This window comes from Macaca nemestrina, chromosome 7 (genome assembly GCF_043159975.1).
Source record: "Macaca nemestrina isolate mMacNem1 chromosome 7, mMacNem.hap1, whole genome shotgun sequence".
Taxonomy (NCBI): Eukaryota; Metazoa; Chordata; class Mammalia; order Primates; family Cercopithecidae; genus Macaca; species Macaca nemestrina.
Window position 1 is genome coordinate 164,655,278 of NC_092131.1, and position 20,737 is coordinate 164,676,014.

General features: G+C 34.7%; 1 protein-coding gene across 1 annotated transcript in view; it reads left to right on the forward strand.

Annotated features, from left to right (window-relative positions):
• LOC105492632 (uncharacterized) overlaps positions 1-20,737 on the forward strand; it is a 121,736-nt gene that overhangs the window by 11,726 nt on the left and 89,273 nt on the right. The window contains exon 5 of the mRNA XM_071099258.1: positions 200-320. Coding sequence (XP_070955359.1) covers positions 200-320 — 121 coding nt within the window. The remainder of the gene's footprint in view (positions 1-199; positions 321-20,737) is intronic.

Genomic DNA, 20,737 nt, shown 5'->3' on the forward strand with positions numbered 1-20,737 from the left:
AAGTGAGGTCATAAAGGTCCAGCTCTAATCCAACAAGGCTTATCTTCTTATAAGAGGAAAAGTTATCTGACTCTCTCTCCCTCTTCTCTCTCCCTCTTCTCTCTCTCCCTTCTCTCTCTCCCTTCTCTCTTTCTTTCCCTGCTTCCCTCCCTCCCTCTTCGACTCTCTCCTCTGTCCTCTCCCTCCACCATGTTCTTAGAAGAAAGGATATGTGAGATCACAACAAGAGGATGTCTCTCTACAAACCATAAAGAGAGCTGTCACCATGGACCAAATCACTAGGCACCTTGATCATGGATGTCTAGCCTCCAGAAGTGCAAGTAAATAAATACCAGTAATTTAATCCCCCAGTCTGTGGCATTTTGTTATGGCAGCCTGAACAGACTAATACAATCTCCCCTGGAGAGCCACAGCCATATATTGAAAGTTAGTAGAGTGAGAAATCACACCTGGCTTTTTCTTTCCCATTCTGTATACTATCCACTTTACTGATTACAAACGCTTGAAATGTGGGCCTTTTTTTTCAACCATTTCTCATTCTTCTTTCCCCACAAGCAGTTAGGTACTAGTGTTACTTAATATCCCTCAATAATGTCAAATTCTAATAAAAATGATTTTAGTTATAAGGAATAAAAACCTACTCCACCTGAGATAGAAACCTTTAATTTCTTTTAACTCCTGTTATACTCATGTTATAGCATTTATTACTCTTTTGGCATGTAATTTGGCAAGTGATATCTGCTACTTGGTTTCACTCTGAGCCCCTCTAAAACATGTCTCTGTATATATTATACAATCAAAGAGACTCATAGAGGTGAACCCAACATTCTGAGTTTCTATTTCTACTGAAGGTATTTGCTGAGTCTTCAGCCTGATGCGGCAAAATGCTTAGAAGCTGAACAGAGTACAGCCACTAAGAGGCAGAGAAGACAGCGGAGCTTTTAGAAATCTCATAGGGCTCTGAGAGGCAAACACTGAAGTCTGGACCTCCCAAAGTAATCAGTATTTGAGAGAGCAAGATTCCAGAGGGAAAGGAAACATGGGGAAATGATTCTGACACTAGGACTAGTTTTCTCTTTCAGGCACTTGCCAATTGTTAAACCCCATAGAAAAAAAACCTGAAAAGTTCAGAACTTTTGGTAGTCTCATAATGACACAAAATTTGATATTGAATTTATGCATTAGGAAGGAGGTACTCTGCTAAATATCCAGGGTTCTTAAGGGGACTCCTGAAAAGCTACATCTTAGTATTGAAGGAGACCCAGAGGTAGGCAGAGCCTTTACAAAGTCTTAAATTTAGCAGAGTCAAAACCTCATTGGATTGAGGTGATCCGCTCCTACTGTTTTGACATGTCAGAGGATAGGTTAAATCTTCTCTTGAGGTTGAGTACATCACACAGATCCTCCACAGTTTTTCAAACCAAATATTTGACTTTCAAATAAAAATTATGGGGCCCACAGGGGAACAGGCTGAAGAGAAAAATCAGAAAATAGAAACAGAACAATAGATGATTCTGTCTTGTAGCTATCAATTACTTTAACTGTGTTAATATGCTCAAGAAAATAAATAAGATTGGAGATGTTTTAGATAACTGGACTCTATTAAAAATATATTTTTAGAAAATAGAAAATACAATAACTAGTGTTAAGAAATAAAGGGTATACATTCTTTTTGTCTGGCTTCTTTCACTCATCTGTGTCATTATGTGTAACAGTAGTTTGTTACGTTTTCATTGCTGAGTAGGATTCCATTGTATGGATATATCACAATTCATTTATGCATTCACTTTTTGATGGACATTTGAGTTGTTTCCAGTTAAGGCTATTACAAATAAAGCTGCTATGAGCATTCATGTATAAGTTTCTATATAGCTTTATGTATCTTTTCTTTTGGGTAAATGCCTAGGAATAAATGACTGGATCATTTGGTATATGAAGAGAATCGACATTTTAACACTAATGAATCTTCCAACCCATAACAAGATATATTGTTCTATATGTTTTTTTTTAAAGTTTCTCTGAGCATTGATTTGTATTTTACAGTGTACAGCCTTACACAATCTTTTGTCAGATTTATTCTTAGGTATTTTATATTTTTTATGCTCTTGGCAACATTATTTTAAATTTTTCATTTTTTCAATTTATTGCTAATAAAAATACAACTAATATTTGTACAATTATTTTTTTATCTGTCACCTTGTGAAGTACATTTATTCTAGCATCTTTTTGTAGATTTTATCAGATTTTCTGTATAGATGTGATGACATCTGTGAATAAAAATAATACTGTTTCTTTTCAGTCTGTATACTGTGATGTTTTTTCTTGTTTTATTACATTAGCTAGAAATTGCAATATAATCATGAATAGATGTAGTGACAACAGACATCTCTGTCTGGTTTCTGAAAGCATTAAGTCTAATGCTAACGTTAGGTTTATCAGAGATGCTTTTGATTAGGTTGATATGTTCCAATTCTGGCTTTCTGAAGGTTTTTATTGTGCATATTGGATTTCGTGAAATGCTTTTCTGAGATTGAGGTTATCATATGATTTTTAAAGATTTCTTAATGTGGTGAATTACATTGATTGATTTTAATTTGTTCAACCAACCTTAAGTTACTAAATTAACCCCATTTGATCCCTATATGTTATTTCTTTTACGTATCGCTGGATTCAATTTTCTAAAATGTTATTCAGAACTTTTGCATTTATGCAAAATGAGAGATATTGATATGTAGTCTTTTTCTAGTCATGTATTTACAGTTATGGTTATCAAGATAATTGTGGCTTCATATAATTAGTTGAGAAATATTCCCTCTCTTTTAATTTTCTAAAAAAGGTTTTTCAGATAGAATTAGTCTAATTTCATTCTTGAACATTTGATAAACATCAACCATGAAGACATCTGGACCTGCAACTTTTGTGGGAAGGGTTGAAGCTACAATTTTGGTTTTTTAAATATAATGTTTCTAATCCAGGGCAATTTTGACTCCTTGGAGAACATTTTGCAATGTCTGTGGACATTTTTTGGTTGTCACAACAAAGAAGGAATTGCTGTAAGCGTCTAGTAAATAGAGACCAGGAATGTTGCTAAACAGTCTACAATGTATAAGATAGCCCTATAATAAATAAATATTTGGTGCAAATATCAATAATGCCAAGTTTGAGGAACCTTGCTTTAATAGATGTAAAGCTACTCAGTTCTTGAATTGACTTTAGTATTTTCAAGAAATTTAGTCTTTCAAGAAATTGGTTCATTTCATGTAAATTATTAAATTTAATGGCACAAAATTGCCATTAAAGTAGTATCCTTTGCTCTGAAATCTACTTTATCTAATATTAATATAGGCACTTCAACTTTTCTTGAATTAATTAATGTTAGCAAGGCTCATCCTTTTCCATCCCCTAATTTTACCTTATTTCTGTCTCTATGTAAACTGGGTTTCTTGTAAGTAGCCTGTAATTGGGTCTTTTTTAGTTACCCACTCTGACAATCTCTGCCTTATAACTGGATTTTTAGACAATTTACATTTAATGTGATTATTGTTATATTTAAGTATCTTTTTTGCATTTTTCTATGTGTCCTTTTACTCTGTTATTAGTTAATTGAACATGTTTTAATTTCTCAATTCTATTTCCTTTCTTCATTAATTATAACTCTTTTAGTATTTTGCAGATAATAGTTTACTTATTTAAATCTCAGTCTATCTTCAAGTGTTATTATATCACTTCACATGTAGAATAAGAACTTTACAATACTATACTTGTATTTTTTTAGCCTTTATGTTATTGTCATATATTCTACTTATTTACGCTATAAACCATCAAACACATTGTGAATCTTTCAGTTGTCGATTTTTAAAAATATTTAAATATAAAAATATATATTTACCCTTATAGTTGTCATTTCAGATGTTCTTTATTCCTTGTATGGATCCATATATTCACCTTATTTCATTTTCCTCTTTCTGGAGAACTTCATTTGTAAGGTGGGTCTGTTGGTGGTGATTTCTTTGATTCATGCGTATCTGAAAGTCTTTATGTTTGTTTTGAAAAATATTTTTGCTAGTTCTGGAATTTTAAGGACTGTCTTCTTTTACATTGTTTCTTGATGAAAAATGGATGTTGTCATTCTTATCTTGTTCTCTATGTAAGGTGCCTTTTTTCCCTCTGGCTGCTTTAAGATTTTCTCTTTATCACTAGTTTTGAACAATTTCATTATGATGTGTCTTGGTGTGGTTTTCTTCATGTTTCTTGTGTTTGAGGTTGATTTTTGAAACTGTAGGTTTATAATTTTCACTTCTCCTCTGGGAACTCCAATTACACATAGAAAGGTGTTTTAAGTTGTCTTTTAGCTCATTGATATTATCTTAATTTTTAAAATTCATTCTCTTTAATTCGTTTTATATTGTATCTATTACTGTGTCTTCCAGTCTACCAATCATTTTGTCTGTGATATCTAATCAGCCCTTAATTAAATCTAGTGTTTTTTTTTATATTTTCCATGTCTCTGCTTATTTTTATAAACCAACTTTATTGAGGTATAATTTATACACAGTAAAATTTATCTGTTTTAAGTGTGTAAGTCAATGATTTTTAGTACAAATGTTTATGCAGGCATGCTTTTGTTTCTCTTCGTTAGATATCTAGGAGTGGAGTTGGGGGCTTATAAGGTAATCCTATGCTTAACATTTTAAGAAACTCTTAAATTATTTTTCAAAGTGTTTGAACTGTTCTATCTTCCCATGAGCAATGTACATGGCTTCCAGGTTCTCTGCACACTCATCAATACTCGCTATTGCTTTTTTAAGTTATTATAGCCATTCTTGTGAGTGTGAAGTTGTATCTCATTATGATTTTAACTTGCCTTTCCTTAATGACTAATGATGTTGAACATTTTTATGTGCTTATTAACCTTATGTATATCTTCTTTGGTGAAATGTCTATTCAGATCTTTTACTCACTTTTAATTGTCTCATGTAAATTTTTGTCATTATTGTGGGTGTTTATTTTAAATTTTATGGATGCATAGTCATTGTACATATTTAGGGGGTACATATAATATCGTGATACAGACATACAATGTGTAGTGATCAAATCTGGATAATTGTGATATCCATTACCTCAAAGACTCACCGTTTCTTTGTGCAGTGAATATTTCAAATATTTTCTTCTAGTTATTTTGAAATATACAATATATTATTGTTAAATATTGTCACTCTACTGTGCCATCAATGCTAGATATTATTCCTTTTATTCTCAGCCTCTGTTAACCACTAATACATTCACTACTTCTATGAGATCAGTTTTTTTTTTTTTAGTTCCGACATGTATGTGAGAACATGCAATATTTGTCTTTCTCTGCTTGGTTTATTTAACTTAACGTCCTCCAATTCCATCCATGTTGCTGTGAAGACAGAAGTTTACGTTTTATGGTTGACTAATATTTCATTTTGTATACTACATTGTGTACCACATTTTCTTTATCCATTCATTCTTTGATGGACACTCAGGTTGATTCCATATCTTGGGTATTGTGAATAATGCTGCAATAAACAGCTGTCACTTTGATATACTGATTTCCTTTCCTTTGGATATATACCCAGCAGTGGGTTTGCTGCATCATATGATAGTTCTGTTTTTAGTTTTTTGAGGAATTTCTATACTGTTTTCCATAGTGGATGTGCTATTTATATTCCCACCAGCAGTGTACAAGCATTCCCCTTTTGCTACATCCTCTCTAGCATTTATTATTTTCTATGTATTTTGTACAGCCATTTTAACTGGGGTGAGATGGTATATTATTATGATTTTGATTTGCATTTCACTTATGATTAGTAGTGTTGAAAATTTTTCAAATATCTCTTGGCCATTTGTGTCTTTTGAGAAATGGTTATTCAGATCTATTGCCCATTTTAAATAAAATTATTTTGTTTTTTGCTATTGAGTTTCTTATATATTCTAATTATTAATCCCTTGTCAGATGAATAGTTTTCAAATATGTTATCCCATTCTGTAGGTTGTGTCTTCATTGATTGCTTCCTTTGTCATGCAAAAGCCTTTTAGCTTGATTTAATCCCATGTGTCTATGTTTGCTTGGGTTACCTGTACTTTTAAGGTCTTACTCAAGAAATCTTTGCCCAGGACAATGTCCTAAAGCGTTTTCCCTTGTTTTCTTCTAATTATTTTAGTATCAGGTGTAACATCCAAGTCGTCAATCCATTTTTATTTGCTTTTTGTATATGGCGAGAGGTAGGGATTTCATTTCATTCTTTTGCATATGAATATCCAGTTTTCTCAGCACATTTATTGAATGTCTCCTTTCCCCAGTGTATGTTGTTGGCATCTTTGTCAAACATGAGTTGGTTGTAGATGCATAGATTTATTTCTGGGTTCTCTATTCTGTTCCATTAGCTTATGTATTTTTTATGCCAATACCATACTATTTTGGTTACTATGGCTTTGTAGTATATTTTAAAGCCAGGTAATGTGATGCCCTCAGCTTTGTTCTTAAGGCCTTTTGTGGTTCCCTAAGAATCCTTTTATTATTTTAAGTTGTAAGAGATCTTATGGATACAAGTATTAGATATACAAATTGAAATATTTTCTACAAATCTTTGACTTACTTTTTCACTTGTATGAGAATGCCTTATTAATTTTTTTTAATCAATTCTGCTTTTGGTGTCCTGTATTGGAAATCTTTGTCTTAGTAAGGTCATAAAGATTTATGTCTTATTTTCTTCTAAGAGTTTTATGGTTTTAGCACTTTTATGTCTGTAATTTGAGTTTTTGACTTTTTTTTGTTTTTGTTTACTTAACCTTTGGAACATCTGGAACATAATTATAACTGTTTTAATCCCCTTGTCTGCAAATTCTGACATCTGTATGAAATCTAGCTCTGTTTTGATTAGTTGATTTTTCTCCTTATTATGAGTTATATTATCTTGCTTTTTTGGATGCCTAGCAGTCTTCAATTGAATGCCAGGCATTGTGAATTGTACCTTGTTACATCAGGGTATTTTTGTATTCTTATAAATATTTATGAGCTTTGTTCTAGTACATAGTTAAATTACTTGGAAACGGTTTGATCCTTTTAAGTCTTGCTTTTAAGATTTGTTAGGTGGGACCAAAATAGCATTTAGTCTAGAGCTAATTATCCCCCATACTTAGTCAAGGCTTTTCTCTATATTTTATTTAATGCCATATAAATTATGATATTTTTCCATCTGGCTGGTGACAACAGGCACTATTCCTGTGCCTATGTGAGTACCAGGCACCGTTATTGCTAATTCTGTCAGATGGCTCTTTCTCTGGGCTCAGATAGTTTCCTCACACATATATGATAACAATTATTTGGCTGAATACTTGAAGGGGGCCCTCCTCATATCTACAGAGTTCTCTCTTTGTGCAAATTTGTCCACTCTGGTAATTTGTTTTGAGCACTCTCCCTTACTTGGTTGCACTGGTCTCTCAGCTCCATTTCTACAATTCAGTTCTGCTGTTCTTTGCTTGGGGTCCCCCTTGTTGCCTAGAACTCTCCTATAGCTGTTAGTTCTCCTCTCATTTGTTTACTGTTTACTCCCAGGTAGTCCATTTCGGTTCAATTGGGAAGTCCATAAAATGACATTTTTTTAAATGCTGAACAAAAATAACCCCTAGAGGAAAACTTTATCTAGCAAAAATACCCTTTAACAAATATATGTAATTGTATTAGTCCTTTCTCATACTGCTATATGGAACTAACTGAGACTGGGTAATTTATGAAAAAAAAGAGTTGTAATTGACTCATAGTTCCACAGGTTTAACAGGAAGCATGAGTGGGAGGCCTCAGGAAACTTACAATAATGGCTAAAGCAGAAGGCACATCTTGTCATGGCAGAACAGGAGGTGGGGTGGGGAGGTGCTGCACACTTTTAAACCATCAGATCTTATGAGAACTCACTGTCACAAGAACAGCAAGGGGGAAGTCTGCCCCTATGATTCACTCACCTCCCACCAGGCCCTTCCTCTGACATGTGGGAATTGTAATTAGAGATGAGATTTCGGTAGGGGCACAGAGCCAAACCATATAAGTAATTTTTGTTGTTATGGTTTGGCTTTGGGTCTCCACCCAAATCTCACCTTGAAGTGTAATAACCCCCACATGGCATGGCAGGGACCCGATGGGAGGTAATTGAATCATGGAAGTGGGTTTTTCCCATGCCATTCTCCTGATAGTGAATAAGTCTCATGAGATCTGATGCTTTTATAAAGAGGCATTCCACTGCACATACTCTCTTGCCTGATGTCATGTAAGATATGCCCTTGCTTCTCCTTTGCCTTCTGCCATGATTATGAGGTTTCCCCAGCCCTGTGGAACTGTGAATCAATTAAACCTCTTTCCTTTATAAGTTGCCCAGTCTTGGGTATGTCTTTATTAGCAGTGTGAGAAGGAACTGATACAATTGTCAAAAATAAAACTAAAATCAGAGTGCAAAATAAGTACTTTACCAGATAAACAAATCTGAAAGAATTTGTCAGAAGCAATCATACATTAAAAGAAAGAGTGAATAAAATCTGTAGGCAGAAAGAAAATGATCCCAGAAGGATTCACAAAAATTCAGAAAGAAAGTACAAACAATTGAATGAGTTAATTTGGTACAAAACAATGTATACAAAATAAAGTGAATTTCAAACATCTAATGTTGAAATTCATTGAAACTATAACAACATGTAGAAGTAAATGTTAAAGTGTTCTAAGGTCTTGACACTGGAAATTTCTACTTCTTTTTAACTCTGATATCAAAAGCGCAATTGTAATTTCAAGGTTCACCACTAAAAGAATGGTTATAAAATATGTCAGAAGGCAACAGAGGAGTGGAAAGATTAGGTCATTTTCTTTTTTTATAATCAACATGAAATAAATTTCTGTATCATTATCTTTCTTATACAAACAATTGGTAGAGCTGGGAAAAATAGAAGACTGGATCTTTAAAAACAATCAGTTTTCTCCTGATGTAGAAGGGTAAGAACCAGAATGCTGTGCATGCCATCTTTCACCAGTTCTAAATTTCACATTATTTTACATTTTAATTCCTCTATAATTAGAAAATGTCTTACAGTCAATGAGTTACCATAGTTCATGTAGTGGCATTTTTATTTTCTTTTGAGTAGTACATAATGGTATAATTTACAGTCAATTGAATTTCAAATTAATGAAATATAATAAGTACTTACTGTATGTAGTAATGGGTCATCTCTAGATTTTATATGCAAAAGTAAGCCTGAGCTTACTTTTCTGAATAATAAAATACAGGAATTGAGAAATGAAAAGTCTTCAAGGAGAAATGTCTCTCTCACGCAAAAGAATGATATAATGGCAACTTGATGTCTTGCTACATCAGAGAACTTCTGATAATGGCAAATTGTTACTGCAATATAAAATTTTCAAAAATTTTCAAAAATTCACCAAACTCTCTTTCAAACATGAGTGTCTTAAATGGAAAAGGAAGTACCTTTGGCAAAATACCAAAATGGTTTATGTGAAGAAGAAGGAATTGAATGAACGTGTAGGGGATATACCAATGAGATCTAGAATTTAGCAGGAGTGGGAACATATGACCTGAAATTGGCATGACAACTTAGATTCTTGAAAATTTCTGTAACCTTGGAGAAAATTATTGGCTATACCTAGCCGATTTCATTTAATCTTCAAGGAAAAGAGTGATATCATGAAATATTTATTTAATACATTTTTATGCAACTATTATATGCAGGTTGCTGTGAAAGTTATTTTACATGATTAAAAAAAGCAAATGACAATGCCCTAGATCTCAAAACAGTGTATTTGTGTATGTACACATATTATATACCAAACACACTGTTATACTAAAAAGATAGATATCTAGATAATTATCACAACAATATTGTATAGGTAAGTTGCAAAGATTAAATAAAGAAACTTGGACTCCAAAACAAGCAAAGGTCATCAACATGTGATTTAAAAAGAGAACTTACCAAGTATAGAATCATTCTAGCAATCAAAGGCATGTGCACAAAACAATATAATAGCATTTTTAAAATCTCTGTCACTTTGATATCTGTATATAACAAGGCTATGAAAAACCTGATATTATACACAGCTAAAGTTATTCTAAATTGGTTTAATACTTTTGAAAAGACAAATAATAATGACCACCATTTATTTTTACCTTGCCCAAGGGGTTTTTTTTTTTTTTTTTTTTTTTGGTGGGCGGCGGATGTGTGTGTGTGGAGACGGAGTCTCATTATGTTACCCAGGCTGGAGTGCAGTGGTGCAATCTTGGCTCACTGCCACCTCTGCCTCCCGAGTTCAAGTGATTATTCTGCCTCAGTCTCCCAAGTAGCTGGGACTACAGGTGTGCACCAGCACACCTGGCTAATTTTTGTATTTTTAGTAGAGAGAGGGTTTCACCAAATTGGCCAGGCTGGTCTCAAACTCTTCACCTCATGATCCACCCCCCTTAACCTCCCAAAGTGCTGGGATTACAGGCGTGAGCCACCGTGCCCGGCCACGTTTTCACATGTTATTCCTAATCCTTACATAAAGACCACATAGTACGTGATATTATTATCCAACTAGAAACTGAGTCTACAAAAGATTAAATGATATGCTTTAGACTATATCAATGGGTGAGTTAAAATTTGTATCCAGGTGTATGGCTCTCAAGCTTGTATTCTTTCAATTGTATTATTAATGTTCATATTTTTAAGCCAGTAACTTTCCTTCTGAGAATTTGCCAAATAATGTAAATATTAAAAAACCCATAATCACATAGATATTTGAAATAGCATAGGCTATAACAATACTGTAAATAATTAATTGCCATTGCAATAGTGTATTGTTAAGTAATCTTGATATATCTACTTAGTGGAATACTAGCCAACATTTTTCATAGACTGTTGTGATGTGGAAAAGTTTATATGAGTTAGTATTCAATAATAGTTCAGTGTACAAAACTATATGAACAATATTTTTGCAAATATATAATATAGCATTATGAAAATTAGGAGGAGAATGTATAATTATGGTTATTACTTTAGGGCATTGAATTATGGATGATGTCTTTCTCTGTTATTCAAATTCTTTAATATTATTACATTTCTATAATTGTTTTTTAGGCTAAGCATTATTACAGAGCAGTGGACAAAAAGCCTCAAAGTACCATAAACAAGGGTCATAGGCTTTGAGACAAGGCAACGAGTTATCATTGTGGTCATGGTCACAAGGGACATTTTCATAGAGGAGACTTCAGCAAGGCCTTGAAAAATGAATAGAATTTAGAGAGACAGAATGCTTGCTTTGCCCAATCATGTCTATAAAGTGATTTCAAACATTATACATAATTGTTTTAAAAAAGAAGGAGCAGGTGTTTAAGTATGAAATAATTCACTTGGGACCTTTGCCCTCTCACTATGATGGAAATAGTGTTGGCCTGGGGGTTTTTGATGAGGCAGTGGAGAAGGAATGATGTCTCAATTCTTTGTTCTGAAAGATTTAAATTTTATCACACACCTCCTTTGGCTTTCCCTCTAGCTTTTCTTTCTTCTCTCCTCTCCTCAGGGAGGAAAAAGTGTGTGGTACTAAGTGGTCCTAAGAGAGTACAGGAAGGAGGAAAATGCTATTCGAACATGCTCAACTTCAAGCTTTGGTTCTATTAATCTCTACCAGTCATTCTCAGAGACAGAACTTTAAAGTCTACTTAACATTTCTGGGCTGAACACAAACTGGGAATGAATTTATTGGGTTGCTACATCTACCAAATACTGTCCCATTTCCCAGGGCAAGTAACCTTGTCCATTAGCATTAAATATTAAGATCAATGCTAGAAGATAGTTGGTGTAAGTTTCACTACAGTATGCTTTTCTGAATTTATTTATTAATTTTACTACAACAAATACTTCATTTTTGTTTGAATCTAACAAGGTATTATAACATTGTGCTTATATTTATCGATGGAATAAAAAGCAATTAAAAGGTGAGGTCAAAGAAGGAGGGGAATTTTCATGGGTATTTCAATTCACATGTTGATAAAATGTGTAAATAACATTATAATTAGTTCTCCTAAATCCTCGCTTTTATTGAACAGTGATAGGGTAGTATGGTGAATAGGGTTGTTTGTTTTTAAAGTAATAACCTGAAGTCATCTCTGTTATCACTAATCTAAGAAGTGGAAAAACACCAGCACTGTTCTAACTGTGAGCCTTAAGGGACTAAGTAGCATTTCCCACTCTCCACCAAACCTCCCCACCCTCTGAATAAAATAACCATTGCAGAATAGCACTTTTCTCTTGCTTAAATTTGGTTTTAAAGTGAAGCGTAACTTTCTGAATAATTATTTTCAGCTTGTAAATGGTGTCTCTCTAAAACCAACCAAGCATATAACAAGAAGATGAAGATGAGACTTATTTTCACTTCATTTCACTTCTTTGTAATTGACAAGCTCTCGCTAGGTGTCAACTTTAAAAGATGACAAATCCTAAATCTTAGAGGACCCAATTCAATAGTTCAGCTTTCTAAATTGTTTGCAAATTAATCTACATTTTCAAATGAGTCAGGCATGAAATATAAGATGATATCTATATTACAAAAATATTAATTTCGTTGTCTTTCTCTTTTTCCCAAAGACAAAAGGTACACTGAAAATATTCATTTTGTTAAGAGATTGTGAAAATGAACATATACCGTTGCATTTTAGCAGCTTGGCTGTTTCTTTTTTTTACACTAATTTCATCTTTTTAAAAATGCAAGTTACTCAGCTTGTAAATGCTCTGTTTGTTGATGAGGGGAAAATTAAATTTGTGAAGTGTTTCAATACATTATACTTTTTAATGTAGGCTCATTTATATTCAATAAATAAAATAATAATTTGAGCCCTGCTGGTTTAAAGGCTAGCCAGAGTCCTCTCCTCAGGTCGCCTTTGCCTCCATTTACCCACATGTAAGTAAACGCTGCTGCATTGTTTCCATGCAAACTGATTGATAGTTGCACAGCACTTTCTACATGTTTAGTTCCTGATTAAACTTGCTATAACACTGATGTCAGTGATTTACTGAGGGGTACATAAGGTAGACACTGTGAGATTTTCTGTTGCTATAAAATGAAATTTCAGATAATTTTTTAGTCCCATTGATTAACCATATATTTTGTGTCCAACAGTTAACTCCAATATCACTATCAAAAGATATCGATCTAAATTAATTAATGATCATTAGGGGACAGTCAAATCATATTTCTCTTAAATCGCATTTCATATGAGACTATTTCCTTAATACTTTAACATACTCTATTGAGAAAGGCTCGGAAAATATCTCCACTTCAGGAAATTTGAGTGGAAGAATTTCCAAGTTGTTTTAAAAATTAGCTCTTCATTGATCAACTGTCACAGTTATCATCAAATATTATTGGACATAAAATTCACATAAATTAAATAATAAAAGCAAAGTACCCATTTTAATGAACAGGGTCACTTTCTCTCTGGGATAGGAAACAGTGACCAGTGAAGCAGCCAGTTAGGTCACAGTAAAATTCAACAGAGACTTGTTTGTTTAGGAACATTATATAAAAGCATATATTTGTGGAAGTAAGAAGCACTTTAAATGCTACCTCACCTAACTTAATTATTTTACAGAAAATCTGAAGACAGGATAATATAATACAAATCTAAAAGGGGAAAAGTTAATAAGTGTTTTTGAAAGTCTTTTATATATTACGCACATTTTATTATGTGTATTAATGAAGAACACAAAGGTGACTATTTACATATTAATAGATTCACGTCTGAGTTCAAGACTATAGCACTAACCACTGTGGCTTTACAGTAATAGAGGGATGGCACAAAAGCTGAGCTCCTTGAGTTGCTGATTCAGCTGCTGCCATCAAGAAGGGGACAGAATTTTTATCTGATATAGCTCAATGAAGGGAATATAATTTAATGCAAAACTCTGGGATTGAAGAACAGAGAAGGAAACCAGAGACTCTAATTTGGGGTTCCAAAACAATTATGCATGAGTCCGTCTTTGATTTCAATGGTTCTAATATTACCGTTTCACTAATTAAAATTGAATCTCTTGACTGAACATTTTTCATTGAACTATACTAAGTGTATTTCTAAAATGCTCTGTCTCACACCGACTACACTACACCAATAATTTCTATATCCTGCCATTTGGACATGGTGTCTTGAATCCAGACAGTGTTAGTTACACATATGCGTTTTGGTGATTTGTTTCTTCTGCCTTCATGCTTGGTCCATTCATAAAATTCCAGCAACAAGAAAGATTATTATATTACAGTTATTTGTGTAGATGTCCATCTTTCCCTTAGATTGTGTGATTCTTAAAGGCATCCATTTTTCTATTTTATTCATAATGTCAAATAAGTGCCATGATCTGGGTAGGTGCTCAGAAAAAAAAAAAAAAAAAAAAAAAGAATAAATGTGGATGCATTTTCAGGATTATCAATTGCTCTTCCAATCACCCAGCTATATACCTTCCTCTGAGTTCTGTCTTAAAGGTAAGATCTGGTCAAGAAAATTTTAAAGGTATCTAATACATTAAGTCACGTTTTCTTACTTTCTCCCGAGACTTTCAGGGTTGGGACATAGCTCCTTCTTAAAATACTGATATACAGGTACAGCAGCCATTTTGCCAAGCAGCTACATCTAATTCTTTTCTTTCCCTGAGAGAATTTCTGGATTGATAAGAAAGAAAGGAAATGGGGTTATCTAAGGAAGCAACAACACTAATGTCCATTGATTAAGGTTTTTGATTATCCATGCTGTAGCCTTCCACCACTGCCCTGATAAATACTTGGTTGCTCATATCATTATCACCACCAAATGCTTGCACTTGGAAGACCGTTAAAATACCTAGTTAAGAGGGTCATTCATAAATCAATGCCTAGCAGAATGTATTACATTCATAAGAAACTCAAAAAATATTAAATATCTGAAAGAGATAACATGATTATGGGTTTGTTTGTTTTCCAATTCTATATTTCCTCTATTACTCTGATCAGTAGTACTGTTAATTACTTTCAGCAAAAGATATTGTGAACAATCATGCATCTACTTTGACATAATTTTATTTGTTCCTTTGGTGCTCAGAGCTTTCTAATGGTTTCCAGATTCTATCTCTTCTACCTTTCATAGTATACACAACCTCTTTGGTTTATAAAAAGGGTTGGCAAGCTCTTTCTGTAAAGGCGCAGAGAATAAATATTTTCAGCTTTTGGGCCATGTGGTCCCTGTCACAGGTACTCCACTCTGCTACTGTAGCATGAAAGCTGTCATAGACAATACGTAAAGAAATGGACATGGCTGTTTTTCAATACAATTTTATTTACAAAAACGTGGGAGGCTGAGTATGGAGTTGTCAGTCCCTGCAACTTATTTTCCAATGTCATTTCCAACAATGTTGTACTAGTCTTTCAAATCCAGAACAAATATACAATTGCGATTCCAATTCCAAGCACTTAAAGTACCGTAATCTTCTATTATAAGTCACGTAAATACTCAGCTTTAGAGGTCAAACCTGTGGAGTAATAGCAATATATCCTTTCTACCTCTTTTGTGTAGATGAAACTAGTGTATGTCAAAGTTTTCTTTTTTTTAATAACTTGTGAAGTGCTATGTAAAGCTAGTGGAGGGTTATTTTGGAGGCCTTTGAATCTGTGAAATTATTGAGATCAAAAGTTCTTAAACAATTGGTCTAAGAAATGTGATGATTAAATATAAAAAATGACATTTTTATGAAGTTTTTAAAATGTGACCATATCAAGGTGGACAAAACACATGCTTAATATATTAGTCCATTCTCACACTGCTATAAAGAACTGCCCAAGACTAGGTAATTTATAAAGGAAAGAGGTTTAATTGACTCACAGTTCCATATGGCTGGGGAAGCCTCAGGAAACTTACATTCGTGGCAGAAGGGGAGGCAAATACATCCTTCTTCACATGGCAGCAGGACAGAGAAGTGCAGAGCAAAGGGGAACAATCTCCTTATAAAACCATTGGGTCTCATGAGAACTCACTATCATGAGAACAGCGTGAAGTTAACCACCACAATTCAAGATGTGATTTGGGTGGGGAGACAGCCAAACCTTATCATTCTGCCCCTGGTCCCTCCCAAATTTCATGTCCTCACATTTCAAAACACAATAATGCCTTTCCAGCAGTCCCCTAAGACTTACCTCATTCTAGCATTTTTAGCCCAAAATTCCAAGTCCAAAATCTCTCCTGAGAGAAGGCAAGTGTCTTCCACCTATAAACAAGTTAATTACTTCCTAGATACAATGGGGGTGCAGGCATTGAGTAAATACAGTCATTCCAAATGGGATAAATTGGCTAAAACAGAGGGGCTACAGGCTTCATGCAAGTCCAAAATCCAATAGGGCAGTCATTAAACCTAAAAGTTCCAGAATGATCTCCTTTGACTCCATGTGTCACATCCAGGGCATGCTGATGCAAGGGGTGAGCTCCCACCACAGCCTCAGGCAGTTCCACCCCTGTGGCTTTACAGGGTATAATCCCCTTCCCTGGCTGCTTCCACAGCTGTGATTGAGTATCTGCGGCTTTTCCAGGTATATGGTGCAAGGTGTTGGTGCATCTACCATTCTGGGGTCTGGAGGACGGTGGCCCTCTTTTCACAGCTACACTAGCCAGTGCCCCAGTGGGGACTCTGTGTGGGGCTCTGACTCCACATTTCCCTTCTGCACTGCCCTAGCAGAGGTTCTCTATGAGGGTTTCACCCCTGCAGCAAACTTCTACCTGGACATCCAGGAGTTTGCATACATCCTGTGAAATCTAGGTGGAGATTTTCAAACCTCAGTTCTTGACTTGTGTGCACTTGTAGGCTCAACACCATGCGGGAGCTGCCAACATTTGGAGCTTGCACCCTCTGAAGCAATGACCCAAGCTGTACCTTGGCCTCTTTTAGCCATGGCTGGAGCTGGCATGGCTAAGATGCAGGGCACCAAGTCCTGAGGCTTCACACAGCAGTGAGGCTCTGGACGGGGCCAAATAAACCATTTTATCCTCCTAGGCGTCTGTGCCTGTGATGGGAGAGGCTGCCATGAAGGTCTCTGACATGCCCTGGAGACATTTTCCCCAATATTTTGGCAGTTAACATTTTGGTTCCTCATTTATGTAAATTTCTGCTGCTGGCTTGAATCTCTACTCAGAAAATGGGTTTTTCTTTTCTGTTGTATCATCAGGCTACAAATTTTCCAAACTGTTAAGCTCTGTCCTCTCTTGAATGCTTTGCTGCTTAAAAATTTCTTCCACCAGATACTCTAAATCATCTCTCTCAAGTTCAAAGTTCCACCAATTTCTAGAGCAGGGTCAAAATGCTGCCATTCTCTTTGCTAAAGCATGGTAAGAGTTACCTTTGTTCCAGTTCCTAACACGTTCCTTATCTTCATCTGAGACCACCTCAGCCTGAACTTCATTGTCCATATCACTATCAGCATTTTGGTCAAAGCCACTAAAAAAGTCTCTAGGAAGTTCCACACTTTCCCACATCTTCCTGTCTTTTTTTCTGAGCCCTCTAAACTGTTCCAACCTCTGCCTGTTACCCAGTTCCAAAGTTGCTTCCACATTTGCAGTTATCTTAATAGCAGCACTCACTCCTGGTACCAATTTACTGTATCGGTCCATTCTCACACTGCTGTAAAGAACTGCCCAAGACGGGACAAAAAGGGAAAGAGGTTTAAGTGACTCATGGTTCAGTATGGCTGGGGAGGCCTCAGGAAACTTACAATCATGGCAGAAGGGGAAGCAAACATGTCCTTCTTCACATGGTAGCAGGAGAGAGAAGTGCCAAGCAAAGGGGGAATGGTGTCTTATAAAACCATCAGACCTTGTGAGAATTCACTATCACAGGAACAGCATGGGGGTAACCACCCTCATGATTCAAATGACTTCCCACCAGGTCCCACCCATGAAACGTAGGGATTATGGAAACTACAATTCCAGATGAGATTTGGGTGGGGACACAGCCAAACCAAATCACTTAATTTGTATTAAATAGCTTCCTATTGGTATCTTTGACCTCTTAGTTATACTAGTGTTTTAATAATTTATTCTTAGTGACTCAATAATTGTTTACAGTGAGCATGATTGGAAACAATGGGCTCTATTTCACACACTATTTCTAATTAGAAAATAATTCAATGATTCAAAAATACCAAGAAATTTGGTCCAGTGGTTATGTTAACAAATAATTATATTATTCTGATCATACCTTTTCAGTCTGCTCTAATCATGTCTAAGCAGATTTTACTAGCTTCTCAAAAATGTATTTTCAATGTATAAAACTATTCTATATCTAGCAGCAGAGTCCAGGAAGAAAATGCAGTACACATTCACTGAGCTGTGAAATGTGAAAATCTATTCAACTCCATTAACTGCAAAATATACATCATCCACTAACGTACTGGACAATGAATGACTCTGTATGGAGCGCTACATGTCCAAATTACTGCAAGATGAACACTTTGGTAAAGGTTAGATGCTGCAGATATCAGTTTACATATTTTAACAGAAAAGTGAGCAGTGACATTGACCTTACAGTCCTTTCAAAAGCTTAATTCTCTCAATTCCAAAGAGCACTCTAGGAATTTTAGAAAATACTCTGAGAGACTAATCCATGACCTTTATTTCCAGGGTAAATAAAAAAGTAAATTATTTGCAACACTTTTTACTTTTAGAAAAGTTGTAACCCATGAGGACTTTAGAATAATTTTTATTTATTAGGCATCTATTAAGTGCCCAAGTAAATGTACACCTATTTTACACCCAGCTAAATTTTCTTCCTTTTTCTTTTTTCCCAGACACATGGTCTCTCTATGTTGTCCAGGCTGGTCTCAAACTCCTGGCCTCAATTGATCTTCCCACTTCAGCCTCCCAAAGTCCTGGAATTATGGGCACGAGCCATCGTGCCTAGCCCCATCCTACTTATTTGGGGAAGATTGTAACATACCAAAAGTTAGCAAAAATTTCATTTAGGTAGTTTGATATACTCAAGTGAAAGTGCTGCCATATAAGTTGACCAGACTATTATTTTTTTAGAGATGGGGGTCTTGTTATGTGGTCCAGGCTGGTCTAGAACTCCTGACCTCAAGTGGTCCTCCCACCTTGGCCTCCCAAAGATTTGGGATTACACTCATATGCCACTGTGCCTGGTCTGTTGCAACTTTTGAGCAGTAGAATGTACATGATTATTCGATTATTTTAATGTATTATTTAATCTTTGAAACTCTGCCGTGCAAATGCTAATACTAAATCCTAGATACAAGAAAAACTTCACAAAATTAAAATTGATGAGACACATTTTGAATCCACTATTGGACTAAAAGCTACAAGACTTTAGCTTCATTCATATCTTTATTGGACTTGAGCCAATTGATTTCAATTATAAGAGAAAAGATCAATATTCATGATTGTGTATGAAATGTTGGGGAATGTCTCATCAAAGATTATGCCTAAAAAAGCAATATAAATCAGCTTATATTTATCATATAAGCTTTCTGAAAATCTCTCCCTATCCCTGCAGTTCACAATACATTGGTTTATTGTTTACCTCACCCATTAGGTTTTTGTTGTTCTGATTTTCAGAACATGTTATATATTAAATTCCATGAACTTTCTATATAATACTATATTTATTCCTACATATATAAAGTCTACCTAAGCCATAGAAATATTTCTATCATATATGCTAGGTAAAAAAATAACATAAATAAAAATAAAAAAAAACATTTTCAGTCTACTTTTTTGACCTGTGAATTCTTTAAGCATAGTAGAAGGTCTTATAAGCTAAGGTATGGCTACTTGGTCATTGGAATTTATTTGTAAAGCTGTTACCAATTTTAAGTTTGGGAAGAGGCTGGGTGTGGTGGCTCATGCTTGTAATCCTGGCACTTTGGGAGGCTGTGGTGGGCAGATCACAAGGTCAGGAGTTCAAGACCAGCCTGACCAATATGGTGAAACCCTATCTTTACTAAAAATACAAAAATTAGCTGGGTGTGGTGGCGGGCACCTGTAGTCCTAGGTACTCAGGATGCTGAGGCAGGAGAATTGCTTGAACCCAGGAGGCAGAGGTTGCAGTAAGCTGAGATCGTGCCATTGTACTCCAGCCTGGTGACAGAGCAAAACTCCATCTCAGGAAAAAGGAAAAAGAAAATTGGAAAGAAAGTTTTAAATGATCATTAAAGAAAAAATAGACACATGGTATGTACATCATTTGTTTTGAAGGAAACTTCCAACTTCTATAATTATGATCTAATATACAAATATCAAGAACTCAAAGGTGTTTTTATATGAGAAAGATGAAGCCATTTCAAATGTTCAGACAAAGCCTAATAAAAGTATCTTTTAGAGAACAAGAAAAATAAAAATCATTTTATATAAAATTATAGAAAGAAAACATTAAAAGTGAACAGTAGTTATTTGCAAGTGGTTTTTCCTTCTTTCCCACTTTTTCCTATTTTCAAAATTTTTAATAATTTGAGAGCAGTTACACTCAAATTTGAATTTGGGCATTTGGTAAAAATACGCAAAGTCTCTTCATGTCTAATCTACAAATAGATCATCACCTTAGAAATTTTTAAGTATTTCAGGTGGTAAAGATGTTATATTTACAATATTTTGAATTTAAAACTACTTACTGGCTATAATTTATTTGAAATGAAATCAGTTAAATGGAGGTGGAAACCACA